Source organism: Typha angustifolia, chromosome 13 (genome assembly GCF_048772165.1).
Source record: "Typha angustifolia cultivar Huaian chromosome 13, ASM4877216v1, whole genome shotgun sequence".
Taxonomy (NCBI): domain Eukaryota; kingdom Viridiplantae; phylum Streptophyta; class Magnoliopsida; order Poales; family Typhaceae; genus Typha; species Typha angustifolia.
Genome location: NC_133251.1, coordinates 5894056 through 5919471, shown reverse-complemented (window position 1 = coordinate 5919471; position 25416 = coordinate 5894056). Strand labels below are relative to the sequence as shown.

The following is a 25416-nucleotide window of genomic DNA, read 5'->3' as shown; positions in this document are numbered from 1 at the left end:
ATATTTAGTTCAATACTAGTATAAGGTATAATAATTATATTTGATGTGATATATATATATGGTATTAAAATAAGGTAATTGTATTGGGAATTGGTGATATTTTAAACTCAATGATAAAAATATCCTTGACTATATTTTAAAAAAAATAGTAGTAAATAGTATTTTTCTAAAATAATATTATTTTTTATTAAAATGTGGACTTAAAATACTCTATATACCCACATTATGAATGAATAACTATGCACTGCGGGGTAATGCAAGGTTATAAGTTCGCACTGCAAAAATAACCTTGCACTCTTTATATAAAATAATCATGCACTAAATAAAGAGGTAGAGCCATTGCTGGGTTATAAGCATGCACTAAAATAATAATGCATTAGAGGATATAAATAAGAACTACGAGGTAATGTAGGGTTATAAGCCTGCACTCTATATAAAATAATTATACACTAGAATAAATGAATAGACACTGCTAATTAATACAAGGTTATAAGCCCGCACTAGTGGTATAATGTGGGGTTATAAGTCTGCATTGCAATGTAATGCGAGGTTATAAGCCCGCACTACGGATAAAGTGTACGGGCTTAATATTTTTTAATTTTATTTTTGTAGAATTTACTAGTTCAAAAAAAAAAATCTCAACTGTAGTTTAGATGTTTAAAATTAAAAAAAAAGAGATAAATGAGTGAAAAAAATAAGCTGTAATTGAGATGACCGATATTTAATAGAAGAAATAGTGGAAAGAGAGAGAATCTCAACTGTAGCTTATGTAATTTATAATTAAATATTATCAAATCTAGAGGCAAAATGGTAATTATAGGTTATTATTGTTTTTAAAAGTTGTATGGAATAAGACGAAAGTGAATGATAAATTAATATACTAGAATAAGATAAGATATTATTTAGTTACTATACCAGAATAAGGAGGCTTATTCTAGAATAAGCTTATTTTTATTCTGCAAGTAAACGGGCCTTAATGTTTCAATGTTTTACTATTAAATTGTGTAAAGTTGTGTAAGTATGTCAAATAGGTAAGATAAACTCCAGTGTTTTAACTTTACGCAAAAACATATAGCTAGCGTTTCTATTGAATTGTTTAGCATTTTATGTAGGGCTAGACTAGGGGTGGCAACCGGGTCGGGTTAAGCGGGTTCGGGTCGGGTCAACTTTATCTTGACACGAACACGACTCGATTAGTAAACGAGTTATATTTTGTAAACATAAACATGACTCGATTAATAAACGGATAACACGACCCGACCCGCCTAACCCGTATAATAAACGGGTCGGATTAACACGACACGCTAACATGACCCGTCTAACCCATATACTTAAACATGTTATGTTAACCCGACACATTAACCCGACCCGTCTAACTCGTTTAATATAAATCTTATATAAAATTCAATATTTTCTGATTTATCCTATATGAATAATGTATTATACATATAAAATAACTTATTACCACTTAGAACTCATACATAATTAAAATTACAATCCTAATACATATATGTTCATCCCATTAGGCGAAACATGTGTCACATGTCCCACCGAAGTATTAATCCATTTCCTCTGCTTGCTCTTCTTCCTAAATTTCAAAATAATAATAATAATAATAATAATAATAAAATACTTGCTCTTCTTCCTTCTCTGCCTTCCCCTTTTTCAGAAGACAACAACCATGGCGAGGAGCTCGGGTATCTGGTGGCGTGAGGAGCTCGGGTGTCCGACAGCGTGAGGAGACTCGATGGCGTGAGGACTCGACGGCGTGAGTGAGGGGGTGTGAGGACCCAATGGAGTGAGGGGGATGGGCGGCATGAGGACCCAATGGAGTGAGGGGGATTGGCGGCGTGAAGACCCAATAGAGTGAGGGGGGATTGGCGGCGGCGATGTGAGGACCCACTGGAGTGAGGGGGATCGGCAGCGTGAGGACCCAACGGAGTGAGGGGGGATTGGTGGCGTGAGTGAAGGGGATGGGCGGCGTGAGGACCCAACGGCGTGAGTGAGAGGGGAGATCTAACGTGAGAAGCTCGGGCGTGAGTGAGGGGGGAGATACGGTGTGAGGACCCGACGGCGTGAGGACCTTGGGCGTCGTGAGAAGCTCGGGCGCTGAGCGGTATGAGCGAGAAGCATCGGCAACGTGAGGAGGCAATGTTACTCGATGTGAAGAGTGAGGAGGGAAAAGGCGACGGCAAAGTGGGCTGTGGGCATGGGTAAAGGAAGGGGTGACGACACCTCTTTTTTGGTGTGAGGAGTTTGAGTTTGGGTTTTAGGGTATTAGGGGTATTAGGGTTAGAAATTAGAATATATATATGTGTGTGTGGTGGGTTGGCGGGTTGACCCGATCTGAGTTAAACAGGTCAAGCGGGTCAGAGGTATAAACCCAAACATGACCCGTTTATGACCCGAGCCCGATTAACCCAAACCCAAACCCGATTAACAACCGGGTTATCATGTCGGGTTATCGGGTCGGGTCAAGTTTTGCCACCCCTGGGCTAGATCGTGCCCTAGACCGGGGGCAGACTATTTAGTAAATAAAATTTAGAGCAGGGCTAATTAGTAAAAAAACTCCCATTTCTTCTTCTATCTCGTATCCCTTACTAGTTTCTTCTTCTTGCTTGGATCGTTCCGTCCCCATTCCTCGTACTTCGATGGCGATCGATCTCGCCTCCAAATCCATTTCCTCTTCTTTGCTTTCGATCTTGTTCCTACTTGTACTGGTAAGCGAACTCAGACCGAGCTCAACCCTAATAACGTTTTCTAGGTCGTCTCTCATCCTAATTATGATCTCTCTTGCTTCGGATGCTGCTTGTAGTTCTTGATCCAGAGCATAGATGTGAACGCCGCTTCCTCTCCTGGACTACGTAGGACTGGCAAGTCTTCGGTGTTTTCGCTGTTTAATCTGAAATCCAAGAGCAAATTCTGGAGTGAGTCCGTCATTCGTGGTGGTAAGATACAGTCAATAACCTCGAATTTTCTGTTCTTTAATTCTTTGATAGGATTTTTAGTCTGTGATGTGCTCTATAAATTACATGGTGTAAATGAATATTTTCAGATTTTGATGATTTAGAAGGTTCAGTGTCTTCCGAGTCTGGTAGAATGGCGATGTTTAACTACACGAAGGCAGGTAATTGTTTCATTCTGTATGTATTGTGTTATGAACAAGCAAATATGTGATCATTTCAAGCATATCAATTATTCTTAAGCCGAATGGTTCCCAAAGATACATTCTTTTCTTTTTATCAAGTTCGGAAAAAGTGGTGCATCTTAAGTAGTTTGTATGTTCCTATGCACTCATACTATCCTGAATGTATAGAGGACAAGTTTGTTAGTGTTTGATCAAGAAACGGAAATGCTAGTATTTTACCATCTTCCTCGATGTGTTGCAAACACCATCTAGTGCAACTTCATACAACTTGGTCATTTACTCTAAAATGAGTTTTTTCTTTGAATTGCACTAGTGGCTAGAGGTTCCCTAGTTAGTACCTTACATTAAGAAGCTATTCATCCCAACTATTTGGGGTTACCTCTAATTAGTACCTTAATACCGGCTACTTTAGGCTTTATTTTTGTTTAACTTGTTAGTCTATCTTAGAATAGACTTTGTTTTACTCATGTTTCTTAGTTTGAGCTATATTAGAAATATATGACATATTTTGGTGGAGCATATTTGAACTTATTCTTTTGGCAAAAAATGGCCTGATTCTATAACTCCAAAACATGCAGGGGTGATACTAGAAAATGCTAATCCAGTTATTTTGAAACCCTTAGGTCTTCATCTAAGACCTTGGTAAATTACTAAATTGTTGCTGTTTTTGCTTAATTGGATAGGTGGCTAGGTGCATTTTTCATTTGAAAATAAGTGAATAACAGGCTCCCATTATTTTTAAGACCTAATTGGTCAACTTTTAACTCGATGAGTTACTTTGGGGTTATTTGGCATGATTGCATAATAGTAGGGAATGAGTCAATAGTCAAATGTTTTGGCAATTCCTCGTGGGCTAGCAGGTCCCAACCCCTCTTTCTTGAGTCAAGCACACATGCTAATCTGCATTTCCGTTCGCCATAACATAGTCTTGACGCCAACATCCAGCATCCAGAAATATAGTTGGGATGAGATCCATCTATTCCGTGGTTGAACTTGATTTGCATTTACAATTTCAATAAAACAAAGACCTTATCAAATTGAAGGGGAAACACCTTTTGATTCCTGTTGGCATGTAATTGACTACATATTGTATGAACTTTTAGCCTTAGGTCTTCTAGTAACCTCCTAATGCAGTAGGATCTTTGTGACAGTTGCTTGCTAAGAGAAGAGGTCTTCTTGGTAATATGAACTTTGAAGATAAAATAGAGTGCTAATGCTTAATAGTGCTTCGCAAACACAAAGAAAAGAGGTACTAATTGATAACATGACTATTAAGTTCAAAGTAAGCAGCCTTCTGAAAAAGAAATATCATAGGCTGCAAGCATATATTTTTTATGCTGTTTGTTTAATTAGTGGAATTTTGTGAGTGAACTCTTTTTGCAGCATAAAATGCTTTTTCTAGCATGAGATAGTGACCAGACTAAATTTTTGTGCTGTATGCATATTTTTTTTAATTCTTATGTTACCTCCAGGTAATATGGCAAATTATATGAAGCTTTCAATAGTAGATTCTATATACCTTCCTGTCCCGGTGAACTTCATCTTCATTGGATTTGAAGGAAAAGGAAATCATGGTATAGTATTGATTCTCTTCATATGCAATTAAGTCAACATTTATTTCAATTCACTTTCCTGATAATTGTACTTGGGATTTTGTTTAGAGTTTAAACTTGGTCCAGAAGAACTGGAGCGGTGGTTTACCAAAATCGATCACATTTTCCAACATACACGGATTCCTCTAGTAGGAGAGGTTCTTAGCCCCTTTTATAAGATTAGCATTGAGAAAGTTCAACGGCATCATCTTCCTCTAGTCAGTCACATAAACAACAAGTATTTATTCTCTGATACTTGTGTATCTATGACTATTCATATCCATCACCCACTTGCATGATGCTGTATTCTTTTATTGACTTCATATGGTGCAGCTTTTCCGTCCATGCGATACATATGGGAGAAAAAGTTACCTCTGTTTTTGAGTATGCTATAAAAGCTTTATCACGTAAAGAGGATGTATCGGGCTCTAGGTAACACATTTTGAAACTTTATGCATCTATGCATTATGAATTAACTACTGAATATGTTGAGCTATGTTATGCATCACAAAATGACATGGTGGAGCCATCCAGTAGGAAACATATATAGTTTCTGATATTTCTCTATAGACCTTTTATCTAGAGAAAACAGTTATTATTTCTGCTCTCCTCATATATGGGTTAGGGAAAGTGATTCTCCTTTTATTCGGTTTGTGGTTCTAAGGTTCATGCGCTTTGTTCTCCTAGCAAATTCTCTTGCTCAACGGTGCATTGTTTACTGAACACTGGTTAGTGCAATATTGTCATCTTGTTAATTGCGTGCTCTTTTATGGACTTTTATTATCATAGGTTGTTTAGCAACGTGCAGATCCATGAAATGATACAGGTATAAACTATAAAGTTGAATCAATCATTGCAGATGGGTGGATCAATCTAATGCTCTTCTACTCTACTTATGAAGGTGAAGAAATTATCTGGTGTAAAGGAGGAAGGAAATGAAGTTTACAAAGAGACTCGAGAAAATCTGAGAAAATTTTAGATAGTTTAGAGATTTTCTGTCTCATTTTGGAGATGTTTGATGCAATGCAAGAAGAATAAAATAAATAATTGTGATTAAAGTCGCAAAAGAGAAAATTAGAATAAATAAAGCCAACCGGAAGAATGCTTTAAGTTAGAGAGAGAGAGAGAGGATGAAAAATGAAGGATCTAAAGTATCTAGGAAACCAACCAAATAGGAAACTAATAACTAATAGGAAAAAGTAGGAAAAGTTGATAAACATTATGCAATTGGAAAGATGAAATTCTCAAATCGGAAATTTTCTGAAAAATTAGGAAGTAACACTACTGATAGGAATTGGTAAGGCATTAGGAAGCAATCCCACAAGCAAGAATCCTTAAGAATTTGGAAAGTGGCCCCACAACTTGGAAATATGTGAGTGAGAATTAGAAAAGCAATTCCACAATTACAAAAGTTCCGAAATTAAGAAGCTGATCCATCAACTAGGAAATCAATTGGAATTTGGACTTGATACTGCATCAATTCCCTCTGTTTGGGGAGTACTCGTTCTATAGAGCAATAATAAACTTGCTTCTAAATGATAGTATGCAAACAAGTCTTCTACAAGTAATGTCTTTGAACTTTATAATTGTTGGGAAGATTGATTATGTAAGTATTTTAATCAATTTAGCATGGGTCACTGTTAGGGGTGGCAATCAAGTCGTTTTAAGTGGGTTCGAGTCGAGTTAGATTCGAGTTGGATCAGATTCACCTTAGCACGAACATAACCCGATTATTAAACAAATTGCATTTGGTAGACATGAACATGATTCATTTATTAAAAAAATAATACGGCACGACACGTATAATCCGTTTAATAAACGGGTCATGTTAACACGACCCATTGACACGTCATGATATTAGTTTGACATAATGACATGAGATGCTAATCTGTTTAACACGACATGAATAACCTTTTTTAACACAACATGATCACACGATATGAATAAGACTTACTATATATAAAAATCTATATTTACAAAAGTAACAATTCTAAATTCAACCATAAATTAAATTTAAGCCAAATCCATACACCAATTCAACCACCAACAACTAACATTGAGTAAATAAGTTTAAATATTAGTTTTAATTCTAAGTTTCAACTTTCAAATCTAATAATCTCATGACAATTACAATAAATCTAACATTGTTTCAAGTCAATATAACTACCAACATCCATCATCCAACATTAAGTTCATAATATACTACAAATTACAAATAGTTTGAAATAAGCAAATAATAATGTTGAACCTTCTGTTTTATTATCCAAGGATCATGACCGTACCAAAAGAACAAGAGAGAATGTAAATAGTTAAGGTAATGAAGATAGAGAGAAAGAGAAAGCTATCTTCTCATACCAAACATCATATTATATATATAAGATATAAATAGTGAGAAATATATAGAAATATATATTTCTTATTAATTCATATATATATATATATATATATATATATATATATATACACACACTATTACATTGTAGCATACTTCCACAAGATCAAGAAGACATAAAACTTAGTATCATTAATTACCGATGATGATAAAACTACTCATGTTTTCCAAGCAAGCATAAGAGATCATTAATGTGTGTAGGAACATGGAAGGATGGTGGAAAGAACTTTACAATTTAAAGATCATGTGAACAAGAATCTTAGTCAATAGGAGAAGGAAATAACATCTAAAAGTGACAATGGTCTTATATTAATTGATGGTCAGTTTCTTGAACCAATGGGTGAGTATGATTCGATTATTAATTGGGTTAGGCAGGTTGACACGTTTACGACCCGAACCCGATTACACTAAACCCAAATTCGATTAAGAGCTAGGTTATCACGTCAGGTTATCGGGCCGGGTTAATTTTTGCCACCCTTAGTCATCATATGGGATTCAACTTCTTGTAGTTTCTTGTTAAGACTTATTTTCTTCAAGATATGCATCATTAAGTCACCTTCTTTGTAAACTTTCAGCACATGGTGTTGATATGCAGTTGTAATGCTCAAGTTGTTGACAAATCTTTGATTGAAAGCGGCAAGATTTGGCCAAACACATATCTGGTGACGCCAGCCTCTAAGATAAAGTTCAAGATGTTTCATTCTAGAGCATATTGAGCATGTCTTCTAAACTTGAAATTAAGAATGGGTACTAAATGGTGGTGTTGTTGATATCGAAACTACCCACCTACATTTGTCAATTTCTATCTTTTTGGGACTTCGATAAGGTTATGATGGTAATACATGCTCATGTAGAAGTGAATTAAGCAATTTTTAATGGCGCATTTGGTGGTCGCCATGGCAAGGTTAGCGCATTGGCAGCCTCACTAAGCCAATCAATGTCGGTGAAAGGTAGCCAACTGCCTTGGATGTTACTAGAACCAAGAATTGAGTACTTGGATGTTGCAATCAGCGAGGGAGAGCGGGAGGGGCGATCAGAGGCCACATCTGTGTAGTGATCTAGGCATTGCAAAAGAAGGAAGAAGGCTAAAACCCTAATGAATGGGATGGTTATTGCGGTTGTTGGGAGAAGAAAGGGAAATGGGAGGAGAGGAAAACGGAGGGATGGAGAAGTATGGAGTCAAAGGGTTTCCAAAAGCCAGCGTTGAGGAAGGGGTTCCAAAAGCTGGTGCCGAGGAAGGGGTTTGAAAGCCGGCGCCAAGGAAGGGGTTACCAAAAGGTGGAGCTGGAGAAGGAGTTTCAAAAGCCAGCGTCGAAGGGGTTGCCTCGAAGGGAGGAGTGGAAGGAGGGGTGCGAAAAGCCGCTGAAGAAGGGGTGCTGAACATTCTTAGCGCCGTTGGGGAAGAAAGCTTTTGCTACTCACTTCAGGGCTTTGAGTGTTAAAAAGTGCTATTAGTTGTAGTTTGTTTTAGTGATTTATATTATATAGGGGGTTATTGTAAATTTGCCACTTTTTGAAAAGAGAACATTATAAATAATGCTTTGTAGACCGTAGACTGTAGTGCATTAGGACCATATTATAAATAAAAAGCATAGTTTCCTTACAAATACTCCTTCACCTTATTTAAATTCGAGTTCTAGAATGAGGAATATTATCTTTTCTTTTTGAATTTTTTTTATGTATTTATATTATTTCCTATATTTGTTACAATTTGCATATAAGTGTATAATGTATATTATATATTTGTATATATATATTTATTATTTTATATGTTAAAAATGCTAAATTGTCTTGTCACCCGCATTTAGTCGAGGCGCTAGGCAGTGGGATGATCACCTGCCACCTACAGCTGCCTTTTAAAATATTGAAGTTAAGCACTTACAAAATAAATCCTTCTTTCAGCCTAATAGGATATTGAATTCGTTCGTGCTCATGTGGTTTTATGGTGGATTCTATAAGCTTGTGCTAGAGATAATGTCAACATGATGCTATTTGTCTTACCCATTAGGTAAACCACTGGGAGGCATTTTATCATTAGTTATATAATTCATTGAATCAAGGAATTACCTCAACCATTAGGTGTGGAGAATTTTTGACATTAGAATATTAGATCATTTCATACACAATCAAGTGAGAGATGTCCCTACCTTTTTGACTCATTATCCATGGTATTGACTAGGAGAAGAGAGTTTCCCGTCATGGATCTGAATCATGTGCATCCTCCCTTTTCTTAAGGATGAGGATAACTTTTACCCTTGCCCGAGAATGTAAAGATATTTTCATGACCCTCATGAATATCTCCGCTGGTGACCAAGGAACATGTGTAAAGGTGTTCTCACCTGGTCATTGTACACCTGGCTGATAAAGAATGTGACAGACATTGTTTCTCACTTTTGCCTCACCATTCACCAAAGCCTTATGATCCATTCTATAATCTTGAGTAGGTAGATTTCATTTATCAATCATAAGTTGTGAGCTTCGCTATTATTCCTATCAGTGATGAATTGATGATGCCACAAATCCCCCAGTTGACATTGCACCTTTACTTGCAAATATTATGCTTCATTGCTTCTGCTCTAAGAGGATCTTGCTTAGTGGAAAGAAAAAGAAATTTGGGAACACCGGAGAAATATTCTTCTCCTTATGTCACATGAGTCACACCTTTTTCATCTTGATTATCCTCATAATGCTTTTCTTCAGTAAAACTATCATTAAGGGTCTGTTTGGGTAAATTAGGAAACTTTTCTATAGGAATTTCAACATGTAGGAATGAAAAAAGGCTAAAAGATCCTATTTTTTTTCCCATTGGATTAATTTAATTTATCTTCTTTGGATAATTTAGGAAATTTTGGAGGAAAAAGAAAAAAATAGAAAGAAGAGAAATGGGAGGAGGAGGAGGTGGTGGTGGTGGGTGGAGGAGAAAGAGGAGGTAGTGGTGGTGGATGGAGGAGGAGGAGATGGTGGTGGTGGTGAAAGGAGGAGGAAGAGGAGGTGATGGTGGGTGGAGGAGGTGGTGGTGGTTGATGGAGAAGGATGAGAAGAGGAGAAGAGAGTGGTGATAGGAGAGGGAGAAGGAGAGGGAGAGGGAGAGGGAAGGGGGAGAGAGAGAGAGAGAGAGAGAGAGAGAGAGAGAGAGAGAGAGAGTGATAAAGAAATTGTAGGCAAAAGAAGAAAAAGGAAAAAAAGTCTGAATTCATTTTATTTTATGCTAAATTACAGTTACACCTCCTGAACTATAATCCAAGATCACTTGTACTTTTAACGAAAAAACAGGTTACACTAAGAAGACCTGTTGAATTTTTCAAAATTTTGAAAATAATCCTTCTATTTAGCCTACCATCCGTATCTTTCAACATTTCCCTCTCCTAATAGCAACCTCTATAATTTCTACAAACTATTCTTCCTAGAACTCTTAATCTCTGTGAACTTTTTTCCCTTCTTCCCTTCCCTACATTTCCCTCTCAAAACCAACCCAATGCCAGGTTCTATAGTGATATTGCTTTTAATTTCTTTTCTTCCTGTCAATCTCTCCCAATCTCTCTATCTCTAAATTTCTATTAACCTCCCTTCCTTCTTCTATAGCCCAAATATGTATAATGATAGAGGGTAATTTCGTAAAATTGATTTTTTTTTTGTCAATGGCATAACTTTTAATATAAATTATGATAGTTCAAGGGGTTTTAATTTTACATTTTTCTTTCTTTAGAGGATATATGCGATATAGATTCATAGTTCATGGGGTCTAGGTGTATTTTAGCCAACCCTCTGTTTTTTTCTCCTTAGGAAAAGGAGAAAAAAACATACTTTAGAAAATTTTCCTTTGAAAATATCATCTAAACATCGTCATAGGGAGAAATTTATATCCCTCCAGATTTTCCAAAGGAAAGCCAAATTCTCACCGATTCCTGTGGGAAGTTATGGCTATCCAAACAGGCCCCAGTAGTACAATTGGCTCATTTTTGTCTTGTGGTTGATTTGAATGATTCCCTAGTTATCTGCATCAGTAACTCTTAGCATGTTACCAGTCAACTGGTTTGTCTGCTTGAAAGGACATAACCTTCCATTAGTTGTGATTAAAGGGCTGGAGTATCGGTATATTAAAATGTCTTGATATCTTGTTACATATGATAAGTGAAAATGAATATCTATATACCATGGTTTATTGGCTTAGTCCTGAACCTGGTTCTCATTTTCTGCTTCTTTGACAGTGAGAAGGAAGATGTTCTTTGGCAAGTGGACATTGATCGGATGCAATATATTTTCTCTACTCTTGTTGAATACCTTCAGATTGAGAATGCATACAACATTTTCATCCTGAATCCCAAGCGCAACAATAAGAGGGTTCAGTATGGTTACCGGTGAGTATGTGAGGCTTATATTCTAATTTTCTTAGAACACAATTTATTGTGTTGGAATTCATTTTCTTGATGTTCTTTTGAGAATGCACATCTGTGTATACATATAATCTACTTCTCCTAGTCATTGCAGCTTGGGATTACAGTAAAAGAACTTGAGAGTATTGTTTTTGCAATATTAGCAACTTGCCATCTTTATTTTTATCACTACAACTTTCCTCCTTGAGACTAAACTCAATTCTTTTTTCAAATATTAGATTTGATTTGCTTTATGCTACATCTTCATCCTTCCTTGATACCTGATACATGATGATCTTGTTATGCTAGGGCACTGGATTTACTAACCCATATTGGAATGCCCGTCTAACATTGTTCCAATCTTGCACACTGGATTATTATTTATATTATCTGAAATAAGCAGGTTTCACTGAACTATGTGCTCTACTCCTCATACCGGGCAAAATGTGCTCAATATCTATAACGTCTTACTTTAAGTTGTGCTCAAGAAGGCATAACTTTGTGCAATGACCCTAGTGGTGTGGATTCTAGCTTGTAAATCCTCTCCAGTTATGGGTTGGAGCTGTGTAAATTTGTCCCTATCTGGTTCTGACATGAAAGGAGCTCATGCATCTGTTGCCATTTTATCACTTAGATATGTGTTCCCTTATGATGGAGGCTCGGATGCCTACCTTACCTTTAAGTTGATTAGTCATGTTTGGCTTAATTAGTAGTTGGAGTAGCTAACTAATACTTAGCCTACTTGGAGCAGTTGTCTAAACCAACTCGATATTGACATACAGGCGGCATCAGGTCAATCTTTAGATTAGGACTGGTGGATCAGATCTTTTTTTTTTTTTTTTTTTTAAAACTTTTGTATGATTTTATTGTGGACACTCAATAGATGATTTTGCCATCAGATCGGCCTCTGAATGATCTTGTTTCATGTTCCATCTCCTTTTTTATTCTTCAAAATGATTCTGCTATGGTTGTTTATTATTAGGGTTTTCTCTCTTAGTCTGCTGAGGCTATGAAGTATTCCTTTGTCAGTGCAGCATAAACTTGAATCTTTGGGACCACGCACAGATAATGTGGACTGATTGTAAAATGCAAATAATGGAAAATATAGACATAATTTGTAATAATCATGGCAGGAAAGCATGTGAAACTTCTAAAGTTGAAAACATGGAGCTTTCTCCTTTTGGCTTTTGGTTTTATCAAGTACTTGCTTCTGTTCAATGCTTATTCTATAAGTTATTGACATAAGGACATAATAGATGTATTGAGGGCTGATAACTATGTTGATTAGTCCTACATTTTATGATTTAAATAGAGGTTCTATCTGTTGCATTATATATGTCTTCCACATTTCCTTCACAGATGGGTACATCCTGGCTTATCATCTTAATTTACTGCTTGCCTGCTCCTAGTTTATAGAATTTTAAAGAAACATTAGTAATTTGATTATTTTACTTTTTAGGAGAGGCTTCTCTGAGTCGGAGATCAGCTTACTCAAGGAGGTATGGTGGATTACTTTGCATATCCTGTTTATATCCTGTATTGCAATTCTAAGCCAAGCTTGCGATTTTTCTTGGAAGTATGTTTGTTTGGCATCTTGCTATTAGATGCGGGACAGCTGGTAGCTACGTTCTTATTCAATAGTTAAAGATATCTTCTTTTTTCATCATCCTAATTTTCTTGCAAACACTCTTGCTATTCCATAAGGTGACTTTCTCCTTGTGTTGAGATCATTATTCATATGAGTCCTGTACCAAGAAGTTCAATTGTTTCAACACGGTTCCAACTTCCAAATGCATCTCTAGACTAGTTAAAGTTCATTGTTTGAAAAAAGCTTCCCAAGTTAGAAAAGAATGGAGTTGTGAAGGTAAGTGCTTCTCCTACTTGCAATATGGTTTTTCTGTCAGCTGCTACATAGTAGTGGGATGTTGTCATGAAGATTTCTCTTTGGAGTTGGCAGAAAAGAGTAATATATTCTGTGGTATATGAACTCTCCTGTACTGAAAGAATGGGAACATGAACGAGTAAGGGAGAGAAGAGAGATGAATCAAGGGAAAGCAAGTGCATATTAATTTATTCTTCCTAGTACCTTCTTTGCTTCATGTCTTAAAGATGCTTGTGCAGAAAATTATTGTAAATTCAATTCAGATTTCCAGTCTCTTGCTAGTCAACATTAGTCCACTTTTTAGTGGTCTCTATAAGCAGGTTGAGAATAGTGTTGTATTAACAATGAGGAATCTAATTGGTGATGATATTGGTCCAAAATAATTTGTGTGATTTTAGAATTTAGATAGGGTATCCAGTGATCAGAGGGTTCTAAAACTGATCGTATTAGAACACTGTATGACTGCTAGATCCCTAAATTGTTCAATAAGGATGGATATACATGGGTGGTGTAGACAATTTTGTGTCCTACTTTGATGAAGTCCGCCATTAAAGGTATGACAGGAGAGGAAGTATTCATTAAATTGCAAGATAATGAGATTTTAATATGATATTTAAATTGGCTGTAACTGGGCAGTGGTTATAGACAACGTCAGGACAAGGTTGATGATCTGGGAAGCTTTCTTTTGAGTTCATTACAATTTCTTGCATTGTTAGTAGTATTTGCATCTGCAATTTATTTGGGTTGATGAAGTGGTTTTTCTTTGTTTTTGTTCGATGAGAAAATTACACATAATACCTATATTTTGACTATACTACAAATAAAGTCCTCCCTTTTCATTATTTACAAATTAAGCTCTGATCTTGTTAAAAAAAAAATACCAAGTCACACCTTGAGTTAAATTTAACAAGCATCTAATGAGATGGATTAAAAGGTGGAATATATAATTTCTAAATTACTCTATCTTTTTTCCAATATGATATTTGATATTAAATAGTAATAGTTTTAAATTTGTTGACCTATGAGATTCGGTGTTTGGATGCAATTTTATCCGAATCCATTGATTCCTGGTCTTCAATCTCATTGTCACAACTTATTCAACATGAAAGACCTTAGCAAGGTTTGTCGGATCGGTCGATCCAGATCTGACCCAGATCCAACCCAAGGACATCAATTATTGATGTCGCAAAGCTCTTTCTCTTTCTCTCTTTACTTTTTTTTTCTCATTTTCTCTCCTCCCTTTTGTTTTCACTCACTTTCTAATGGAGAGATCTAGCTCCAACGAATTCCAATGAACTTCGGCGACGTAAATCTCACTTCGGCGAACTCCAACAAACAATGGTTCATCAAGTATTCAGTGTTTAGAACCATCACATGATTTATGTGCTAGTTATTATCCTCCTCAGTATCTTCAGTATCCTCCTCGGTATCTTCAGTATTCTCCTCGGTATCTTCAGACATAAGATTCACATATTGATTATTATCTTTTTCAAAGACAACAAGATCCATTTGACATGAATGATATGATATAATAACTCTTTAGAGCACTAACTATAGGCATTCTTATTTTCAAACTTATGATGATTATGATGACAACGACCATAGAGATTTACGGTAGCCAGTTTGGTATTTATCAAAGTTTTGACTTTTCAGTAAGTTAGTACTTTTATTTAATTTTTAGGGCTCGCATGTGAATAATTATTATTTTCTTATTTTTTTATCATATTTTCTAAATTTTTAAATAATATTTAGAATTTTATATAATTAAAAAGTCCGATCCTATCTGGGAGACCAATACGGCCGATATATATCGTTTTTTTGGAAGACTGACCTCGATCCCAATCCCAAATTTTTGGACCTTGGACCTTAGCATACATAATCTTTTGTGGTCTCTCAGTTTGTATATAGACCTCTCAATGCAAAGTAGCAAGAGATGTTAATGACATTTTGTTTTGTAGGTTTAATATGGTTTTGTTCCATCGGAATTTGGTGCTTCGATTTGTTTCTAGGCTATTTTGAAAAGTCGATTTGGAACTATGGTTAACCTAATAGTTGGGTTATAATGTTTATGTCTATTAGAAGGTAGGGTGTGATTTGATACTTTTTACAAATGCATGGCTATATTTGTAAATAATAAAAAGAGGGGGTTTATTTGTAATTTAGTCAAAATATATGGTCTCCTATGATGATCTTATTCTTTCTAGTATCAAGATTTCCATTATAATTGTGGTCTTCCTACTCACTTATGCACACAAACACCATGCATATATGTCAGTGATTACTTTCTTCTATTTCAGTTTTATGTCATCATATATGTTTGCTATATATATGTATATATATCTCCTTGCTGACTGGTTTTCTTCCTTGATATTTGAATTTTTCTTGCTTTCTTCTATGTAATCCTATCTTATCCAGTATATGACATATCAAAGATTGCTTTTTCAGAACAAAACCTTGCAAGCCAGAATTCTCCAATCAAAACTTGACAGTAAGATATTCCTTGGTAAGTAACATATTCTTTGCTGTTCATGATTTTGTTTGTTGATCATTAATATATTTATGCACATTCAAGCACATTTAAATTTCAATGACTATTACTCTAAGCCAAGGTCTTTAAGAATATTGCATGCTGTCAAGCTTCCATAATCACAACCTTATTATACAGACCCAAGCTGGTTTGGCCTGATGGCGATAAAGATGTTGGGAGTCTTAAGGGAATTTAACCCTTGACAATGCATTACCTGTTAGGACAAGTTAACATCAGAGTCTGAAAATGAGAATCACGTCTTCTGAAAAACATTTCCGTCTTTGCCTATCAACTTTTGATTTGTATATCTTGCATTTGTTAGGATTTTGTTTTGTAATTAATATTGTGTATTCTTCTAGAGGGAATTACTTAGTGTGACGGTAAGGCTTGTCCCTTGCATCTAGGTGGCCATGGGTTCAATTCATGGAATGTTCCTCTTTATGAATTAGGTAAGGCTGGGTGCTTTCTTCCTTTCCCGGACCTTGTGTTGGTAGTATCCTCATTTACTAGGCACTTATTTCTTTTACTTGTAATCTTGCACATGAATTAGGTTTGGGTTTTATATTTTGTCAAGCTCTACTAGATAGGTTGCTCACAATCACAATCTCATATGTCTAATAGAATGAGGTTGCATTTCTGTTGGTTATGTCCTCATTCGATAACTCAAGCTGAAAGCAAACCATATGGATAGGCTAGATATTCATCTCCATAGAATATAGATGTGGTTTGACTTTTGATAGTGCTGGATCCAAAATGACCCTAGGAACTATACACAAAAGTCATTCTGATCTCAATTGTCCTGGGATTTCCCTCAACATGTTAAGTGAGTTGATCATAATGAACCGCTGCTAAATCCACTTGGAGATTGCTGAATAGCCACAATAGCTATAGGAAAAATGAAGGAAAACCAATAAATGCACATCTTTCTCTCAAACGCTATTGTTTGCATTATGTGGATGCTGTTGTGGTTGGCCACTTGTCTTTTATTAATTGTCATCTTTCTTGATTAATTTTGAGATCGAGTATTGCCATGTCGAAGGCACATGTCATGATCCTCAGTCAGCATTGGGCTTGCCAGTCAGCTTGCCTCAATGTTCTATATACATATATTGGCACACCTTTGACACACCTCTAATGTGATTATTAAGATATTTAGAGATTTTTTTTGTTTATATATATATATATGTATATATATTAAACTAACTTTAAGGTCTTTTATCCTCAAATTATTTTTGTAAATGAATTTTTTTTATTAAAAAGAAAGCAATAGTCAAGTAGAAACATTATTCAATATATAATATGTTTAAATACGTTCATAATTAATAATAGTTCAATAATAAAAGTTTAAACCAAAATCTTGTTGAAAGTAAAATGGCGAGGAGGATTAAAGACTTCATTTGCCAATTTTGACTCAATTGGCAATATTTGGTGAGTTAATTTTGTGGAGAAAAACAATAAGTTCTAATTATGCTGAAATTTTAGCTGAAAATTATAAAATTTGTGTTCAAATAAACTCATGGATTGAATTTAACATTTTCCTATGCTAATGTGACCCAATTTCAATGAATTTGGCATATTAATTTTGAATTTTTTGAGATGAAATTTTAGCAAAAAATTATAAAATTGGATTTTAAATCAACTCATACAAGTTATTTTAACAAAGGTTCCCAGTATTGGGATTGGGATCAGTATTGGTTGTCTAGAAAAATAATACATGTCGACTATATCGGCCACTCGTATTGGATTAGACTATTTTTTAATTACGTAAAATTCTAAATATTTTTTAAAAATATAATTTTTTTAAAAAAAATTTAGAAAAAAATGAGAGGAAAATAAGAAAATAAAAATTATTCACATATGAAACCTACTAACTTAGAAAATATATTAACTTACTTAAAATTCAAAATTTTGATAAATACTGAGCTCTCTCTCCCTTCCCCCCCTCAAAATTTGAAACTCAAAATTCAAAATTTACTCAAAATTTACTCACATAGACAAGATTTATATTTTTTCTATACTTTTTTCCTCTCTCTCCTTTCCTTCTCTCTTTCTCTCTCTTTTGGGCTCTCACCAACTGCTGTTGTCACCGGCTGTTGCAGATACTGCAGCAGTAGAGGTTGTTGGATCTACTCAGTGCAGGAAGAGAAAGAGAGAGGAATTAAAAACTGAAAAAAATAATAAAAAAACTCATCTGAGGTCACCGGAAGTTGAGGTCGTTGGATCTTTGTCAGAGAACCTTGTCGGAGGTTGAGGTTGTCGGAGATCTATTTAGTTGCCAGTGGAAGAGGTGAGAAAGAAGAGAAAAGAGAGAGAAAAGAGAAAGAAACAGAGAGAGGTAGGTGGGGAGTGGGGCCCGGGTCGAATCCTATCCGTGCTCGTCCGTTTCGGGTATCGGCCGATCCCACTCTAGATCGGCCGAAATTGGGAACTTTGACTTTAACATGTTCTTATACCTAACCCAATTTCAATGTATTTGATATATTAATTTTTTATTTTTTAAAATTTGGGGAATGATTTGGGGGAAATCTAATTTCTTGATAGTTCTAATGCCCAAATGGTAGATCCATGTAGAAAGGCCATTACAAATGATAGATCTAGCAAAATTAAAGTATCTGTAGTTTTGTACACTCCAAATTTGTTTTTAACGTGTAAAAAAAATAAAAATAAAACTTGAGAGAATGAAAAAAAAACCTTTGGATGAATTACTGAATTCTTTCTTAGTTTCCTCTGTCTCTCTTTAACCTTCTCTCATTTTCACTTCTTATTTTAGTAAAGTGGCTGCCAAACAATTGTCTCTTTGACTACCTTTAATGGGTTATTTGATTTTGGGCATCACCACAACCCATGTCAGTCAGCATGTGCCTTCATCAGCATGGTAAGTGTTGATCGGCACCACCATCTCTGTTACAGATAAAAATTATGCAATTATGCTATGGTCAGTGTGTGCATATTTTGAATCCATGGTTATAGACTTATAATCATACGGAATGTAGGTTTTCCAAGGTCATTTTAACCCAGACCCTTGCTAGTTGAATTCAGAAAATATAAAACATAGAGGATTGCGTTTTTTCTCCATGAAGGCATTGCAGTATATATTTCATGCAGTTGTTTATGACTGCAGCAGTACAGTGCAAGATGTCCTTAACATGCAGGCCCACACTTCTCCCTTATAGATGTCAGCATGTGATATATTCCATTTGATATGTACATGAGAGCATTACTTCTATTTGTTCTTACGCTGGGCATTTTACCCATCTGTTTGGTTGCTTCGGAGTGTGCATTTTGTGTTTTTCTCCAATGTGTGTTAACTCGATGGCTTTATGAAGAGTTGTCCCTGTTAAGCAGAATTGAGACCCAATTGAAATTTATGTATAACTATAAAAAAACAAAACTATGAAATAAAGTTTGTAACATGGATGGCTGTGCCATGCTAGTGGTGTACCGGCACGTGGCACGAGGGGTGCCACATGGCACCCCTCCTAATAGTTCTGCCGCTCGCTGCCGTCGTCGCCCGATCTCGCGTCATGCGCCCTAGCCCGAGGGAGGAGGAAGAGAGATTAAGAGAGAGAGAGAGAGAGAGAGAGAGAGAGAGAGAGATTATCGGTTAAAAACTTAAGTTGCAGATTCGGATCCGGATCCGCAACTTAAATGTGGGTTGACGAGGTTTGAACTCATGACCTCCTCAAAGGCTATATCTGGTACCATGTTAGATAATAGTTAACCTAAATGCATTAATTGTTAAGTAATTGACTAACAATAATATTGTACTTGTAACAATTAAATACACAATCAAGATTTTGCATGCCTTCCATATAATTTTGCTTGCATTTCCTTTTTCTCTTTGTTCATGTGTGATACTCTTTACATGCGCAGTGGTTCTTGTGTGTAGGTGTACATCCATTTATGCATTTCTTTCTCAGAATAACTTATGATATCAGGTTCTCTTGTAGCTTGATCTACAACAATCTGTTATAGTTTTGATCGTAGCACCTTTTCCATTTTAGTTGTATATTTAACTGAAAAGTTGAGCTGTTATCACAATCAAAGGATAGAAGCATTTAATTTTCTTCTCAATACAGCATTTTATGTAAGTGTGATCTACCATTTTTTGTTAATTCAGAAGTTGATAAGGGCAAGAATTCAAGACCTCTGTACGGAAATCGCCCTACATCAACTTTTGCATGGACAACAACTGAAGATTTTGATACTGTAAGTTGCCTTCCTATATTGTCTAATTAAATGATTGAATGCATAGGATCAAAACATAAATGCTATACTTCCAATTTATATGTGCTTGATCATCATACCTTTTCTTCCTACTTAGACCAGAAAATTTTCTGTCCTGAAATTTCTTCTGCAGAGATTGACATCTTCAAAAGTCTTAATAGGCATTTGAAAGGCTAGTCTATGAAACTATTCAAAGTATTTAAATAAATTATTGTTTTGTCTTCTGGTATTTGAGCTTAAGAAAAGATGCCTATCGCGTTCACTGTTTAAGGCTTGATCTAATAATTTATGAATTTAATCATTGCGTGCTTATGTTGTGGTGATTGATCTATATTTTAGACTAGTCAATGGTATGGTGATTGATCTATATTTTAGACTAGATAATTTGTTGATTTATATCATAAGTTTGCATCAATGTGCTAGTTGAACCAAGTGGATAACTTGGATTCATAAGTATATGAATTATTGATTTGGGCATTTTGTTGATATTTGCATGTTTTTGACTAATTTAAGTCTGCTCAATTTTTTTATGGGTTTAGTACACTTTAAAATTCATATATAAAATTTAGTGCGTTTTGAATCGTAACCCAGATAGCGATTTTCATAAAAATCACTCAGAAAATTACCTAAGTATGGTAAAAAAATTCCATAGAAGATCGCTGATTGGAAAAGCGATTTATATGGAAAATTTTTCTTGTCCCAAATTTTTTGAGTGATTTGGAAATTCCCATAAGTTCCTTTGGAAATTGCTGGCGGAGATAGTGATTTCAAAATGTGTATAGTTTTCTATATAAGTTTTGAAATGTGCTAGACCCACAAATGTTTTCTGGAAGGGCTAGTTTGGTCAAAAACTCGATATTTGCTGCATAGTTGAATAACTCAGGTAGCCAAACATTCCCCTAAAGATGAGACCAACTAGTGAGATGGCTTATAATTTTCATTTTTAAGGGTAACTGACAATTTATATTGTGTTGTGTTTTGATCAGTTAGAGTGGTCGAAACAGTGTATAGAAGCGTTGACTAACGTGGAGAAATTAAATGAAGGAAAGGATGATGTTGAGATTTTCTATGAGAAAGCTGTCCAGGTACTCTTGACATCAGTAAAAACTTTATAGGTAGCTGCTTCCCAAAGTTGACAATGCCACTTAAAAATACTTCTGTCTACCTTTAATAGATGTTGCATGGAAAAAAGGGTGACATTAACTTTCTTGTTGAGAAAGAGCTCAGATCTGGGGATTTAAAAGGTCTCCACCCTGACTGTCTTACAGATACATGGATAGGCAGTGAGAGGTCAGTGTGCTCTCTACTATCACAGTATGCAGTTCAAATATATTTTTAATGATCTTTTATTATATTGTTTGATCATTATTTCCTGTTTCAGGTGGGCTTTCATTGATTTGAGTGCAGGGCCATTTTCTTGGGGTCCAGCTGTTGGTGGAGAAGGTGTTCGTACTGAACTTAGTTTACCAAATGTAGGGAAAACAATTGGTGCTATTGCAGGTACGATTTTCAGGTGCTCTGTGCTTTTTCCTAGCCTGTTTTTCTAAGTTGATGGTTGGTGATATTCAGAACAATACTTCATTAGCCTGTTTTGCTTTGACATCGTTGATATATGCTTTTGTGAAAATCTGTTACTTTTTTCTTTATAACAACTTTTTCGTGGTTGTAGGAGCAGTTTGTGGTATTGGTACTCTTTTCTGTCCTTGTTTTAGTTAGCTTGAGATGGTTTAGAGCTTAAATATATACGAAGGAGACCAGATAATGCACAAATAAGGAGTGATTTCTTGATATACTGGAAGGGAGGGGAAGGTCATCTTTTGTGGAAAGACCAAAAGTTGGAGGAAGTTGTAAGAAAAGACATGATGTTACAATAGCACTTAGGTCAATGAAGAATCCTATGTTAAATAGAGGTGAATGGAAGAAAGTAATCTGTAGAGATGACACCAGATAGTTTGGACTAGCAGCTTCTTGTTGTTGTATCTATGCTTTACTTTGATGGAAAATAAGACATCGATATGAGCTTGACTCCCAATTTTAACTATTAGCAGATGAGCGCAGACATCTTTTTAATTGTCAAATATAAATTATGTTATTTTTAGATTTTTTTAATTCTTATTCCTGAACAAGACAATGCTTGCTTTCTTTCTTTTTATCCCTACTGTAGTTATTTTCTCTTCGCATTTCTCATTTAGATGAGTGATTTTCTGGTATTTGCATTGTTTTGTTACCGTCATATTTAAAATTGATTTTTTACTGATAGTTTAATGGCAGTTTAATTCCTCTAGATTTGAAGCAAGGTTTGCTTATTCTTCATTTTGAGGTATCCCACCAAATAATATATATTAATGTATGGCTCAGTTGAGATGAGATGTCTGCTCTCAGTTTCAACACCATGTAGAATGGTATCAAGGGCCCTTTTGATTTGTTGATATAGAGGTGGAGTAAGTGATAAAGAACTTCACTTATGCTGCTTTCATATCCCACATTTGGGATGGTATAAGGATAAGCCTATAAGAGACAATGATTCACTTGCCTGTTTCACCATTCTATTTTAACGAGGACTATAATGGGATTTGATACACAAAAGTAACTTATTGCAAGTTGCCAAGTTGTCTCACCACTTTATCACACCTACTCAACAAGGGATTCCAGTACAATTTTAGACTTAAAATAAAGCTTTGCAAAACTATCGATGCAAAACAATCATAAGAATGCATCTAGTGATAAGAGAAATTTTCTTATCATGTTTTTCCTTATCAAGAAACCAAATAAGCCCTTGGTGTTAACTAGTCTCTTGGTATAAGTGCCAAGTCTATGCGATTTTGATATGTGATCTGTCAAAAACCTGGAGATTGGGACATGTCATTTATACAAGTACACACTTGTTTGCATTTGTTTCAAACAAATGTTATTAACACTAGGATCTGAATGTGCACTATCATGGTATTGGATTGTCAACACAGCTTAGCATGACACAAGGTACACCAGGCTATGGCAGTATGAGTAGGTTTTTGTGTTATTATGCCCATGTAACACATACTCTATTGATTGTTGGGGTCACACTCTATGCTAGTGGGACTTCAAAGCTTGATTAATGCGATTGGCAGACAATATTCAAATATATGGATTTTCGATAAAAATAAAATAGTTATAGTCCAGATAGTAAAATGGAAATGATAGGCTTTAGATGCTTCTCATTATGATGTAAAAATGGCTCATATGCTCATAGTCTATTCTATATTATTTCTGATACATTAGTTGAAATAAGACTCAGTTGATTCTGTACATAGATAAAAGTGAAATTTATGTTTGCAATTAGTACATAAATGCCCATAAGGAAATATCTAGATTTCTTATCTTCTTATGATATTGTTTAAAGAAGATGATCACAGTTCACATAAAGATTGCCAACTAGATTGAACTTAGGTAACATTTAAGAATGCTGTTACCAAATGTGTCATCACTTACAAGGTTGGAAATTGTGGTTAGCTTTAGTTTTATTTCTCAGAAAGATATTTAGGAATTTCAGTCAGTTTTTGTTCAGGCCTGGTTTCAGAAGTTTCTGGTTCTATTTGTGTTAATTTTAACAAGACAAGGAAGTATGTGAAATAGAATACAATTAAACAAAATAGGCTTCTTTTAAATTATAATCAAGCTAATATGCAGTACATGACTAAAGTTTATTGATGGAGTACAATTATCTACTTTATGATGCCATTAATTTCCTTACACTATAGTGCTGCTTTTATCCTCTTGTCTTGTTTATTTCAGGATAAGTTGATGCATCACGAGTTAGTAACTTACATGATCACATCTAAGCATTAGCTGTCGCGTATCTGAACTGTTAGATGATTGAGACATGACAGTTATTTCTACCACATCTTGATCCTGCAAAACCATATGATGTCAATCAAACGGTAGCTATCAATTTTTTAAATGTAGAAAAAACTTTGAGAAATAGTTCCATGCAACAGAAGGGAACATTGTCACAATCTCTTCTCCACCTATGCCTTCCTTTACATACTTCTTGGCCTCTGCAGAAGTCTTCTTTTCTTTCCACGCTTAGAGATGCACTCTAGGGCAATTCCAAGCTGGCCACTTCTCATTGTTGTTTCTTATTAACTTTGACTGCTTATGGGCTACATGCAGACCCCATACACATAAGTGCCTATATATTGACCACCAACGATTGCTTATGTGCTTTGCATATGTATATGATAACGGTAAGTTGGATGAGACATCTCTTGTGCTTCATAATAATTTTCTTTTTGATTGACTTTGTTGATGATAGTCATCAACTTATATACTTAAAAATATTTGTTGAGAAATAATATAGAAGTGCATACGATTCTATGAAGATAATTCTCCATTAAACATATTGCAATTTTTCCTATCTATTATGATAAAATATTTAATGCACAATATATGATTATATGTAAAATAAATTCAAGTTAATTTTAATATGCTATGGCTTCACTGCCTGCATAGCATGGCTGCTTTCACAAGATTGATCATCATCACTTGTTTTCTACCATTACTGCTGTTGTTTTGACTTATTTTGGGAAAAATGGGCCAAAACAAACTTGAAACAACTGAATACTAGCCGAAAGTTGGTTATTTGTTTTGAGCCTAGTTTCGGACCTTCTATAGTCAAAATCGAGCCGTTTCAACCTTGATCACCATTGATTTTTCAAGCCATAATGAATGACTCATTGACTCCAAATTGAAGGGCCAGGAATTGTCAATTGTTGAAATTAGTAGCACGCTTCTAGAATGGAATGTCAAGCCTGTAAATGCCCTATAATGTCATATCCAACTGCGTAAAGTTTAAATACTCAACATTTGCAATAATAAAGGGAAGAATGCCTTGTACTAAACTCAAAAGAATCATTCTTCCATTGATTGCTAACTTTGCGGACTCTTCTTTTGTCATAATATACCAACGATGGGTGTGACAACCGACATGTATTGGCACACCTTTGACACATTTTTAATATTGCTTTTAAGATATTTAAAGATATATTTGGGTCTTCGGCACATCGAAGATATATATTAAAGCCTATAGTAGAGTTTTTATCTTTAGTTTTTTTTGTAAATAATATATTTTATTAAAGATATAGTAATAGTCTAAAAATTATTTCAATACATAATTCGATTGAATATATTCATTAAGATATAACAATAGTCTAGAAATATTATAACAAGACAAATACTTCAATGCTCCTCTAAAATTTATAATCTTAATCTAATGACTATAATAGCCAGTTTTCATACT

General features: G+C 35.1%; 1 protein-coding gene across 2 annotated transcripts in view; it reads left to right on the top strand.

Annotated features, from left to right (window-relative positions):
• Positions 1–2579: 2579 nt before the first annotated feature.
• Positions 2580–25416, top strand: part of LOC140773960 (uncharacterized) — a 51936-nt gene continuing 29099 nt past the window's right edge. Inside the window, exons 1-13 of one of the 2 annotated variants that reach the window (XM_073116757.1) lie at positions 2580–2720; positions 2816–2948; positions 3056–3127; positions 4621–4722; positions 4810–4978; positions 5074–5172; positions 11341–11490; positions 12965–13004; positions 15833–15890; positions 20035–20123; positions 21128–21226; positions 21316–21431; positions 21523–21641. In XM_073116757.1, coding sequence (XP_072972858.1) covers positions 2652–2720; positions 2816–2948; positions 3056–3127; positions 4621–4722; positions 4810–4978; positions 5074–5172; positions 11341–11490; positions 12965–13004; positions 15833–15890; positions 20035–20123; positions 21128–21226; positions 21316–21431; positions 21523–21641 — 1315 coding nt within the window. In that variant the 5' untranslated portion in view covers positions 2580–2651. Of the gene's footprint in view, positions 2721–2815; positions 2949–3055; positions 3128–4620; positions 4723–4809; positions 4979–5073; positions 5173–11340; positions 11491–12964; positions 13005–15832; positions 15891–20034; positions 20124–21127; positions 21227–21315; positions 21432–21522; positions 21642–25416 lie in introns of those variants that run through there. The other variant, XM_073116758.1, reaches the window with a different exon arrangement.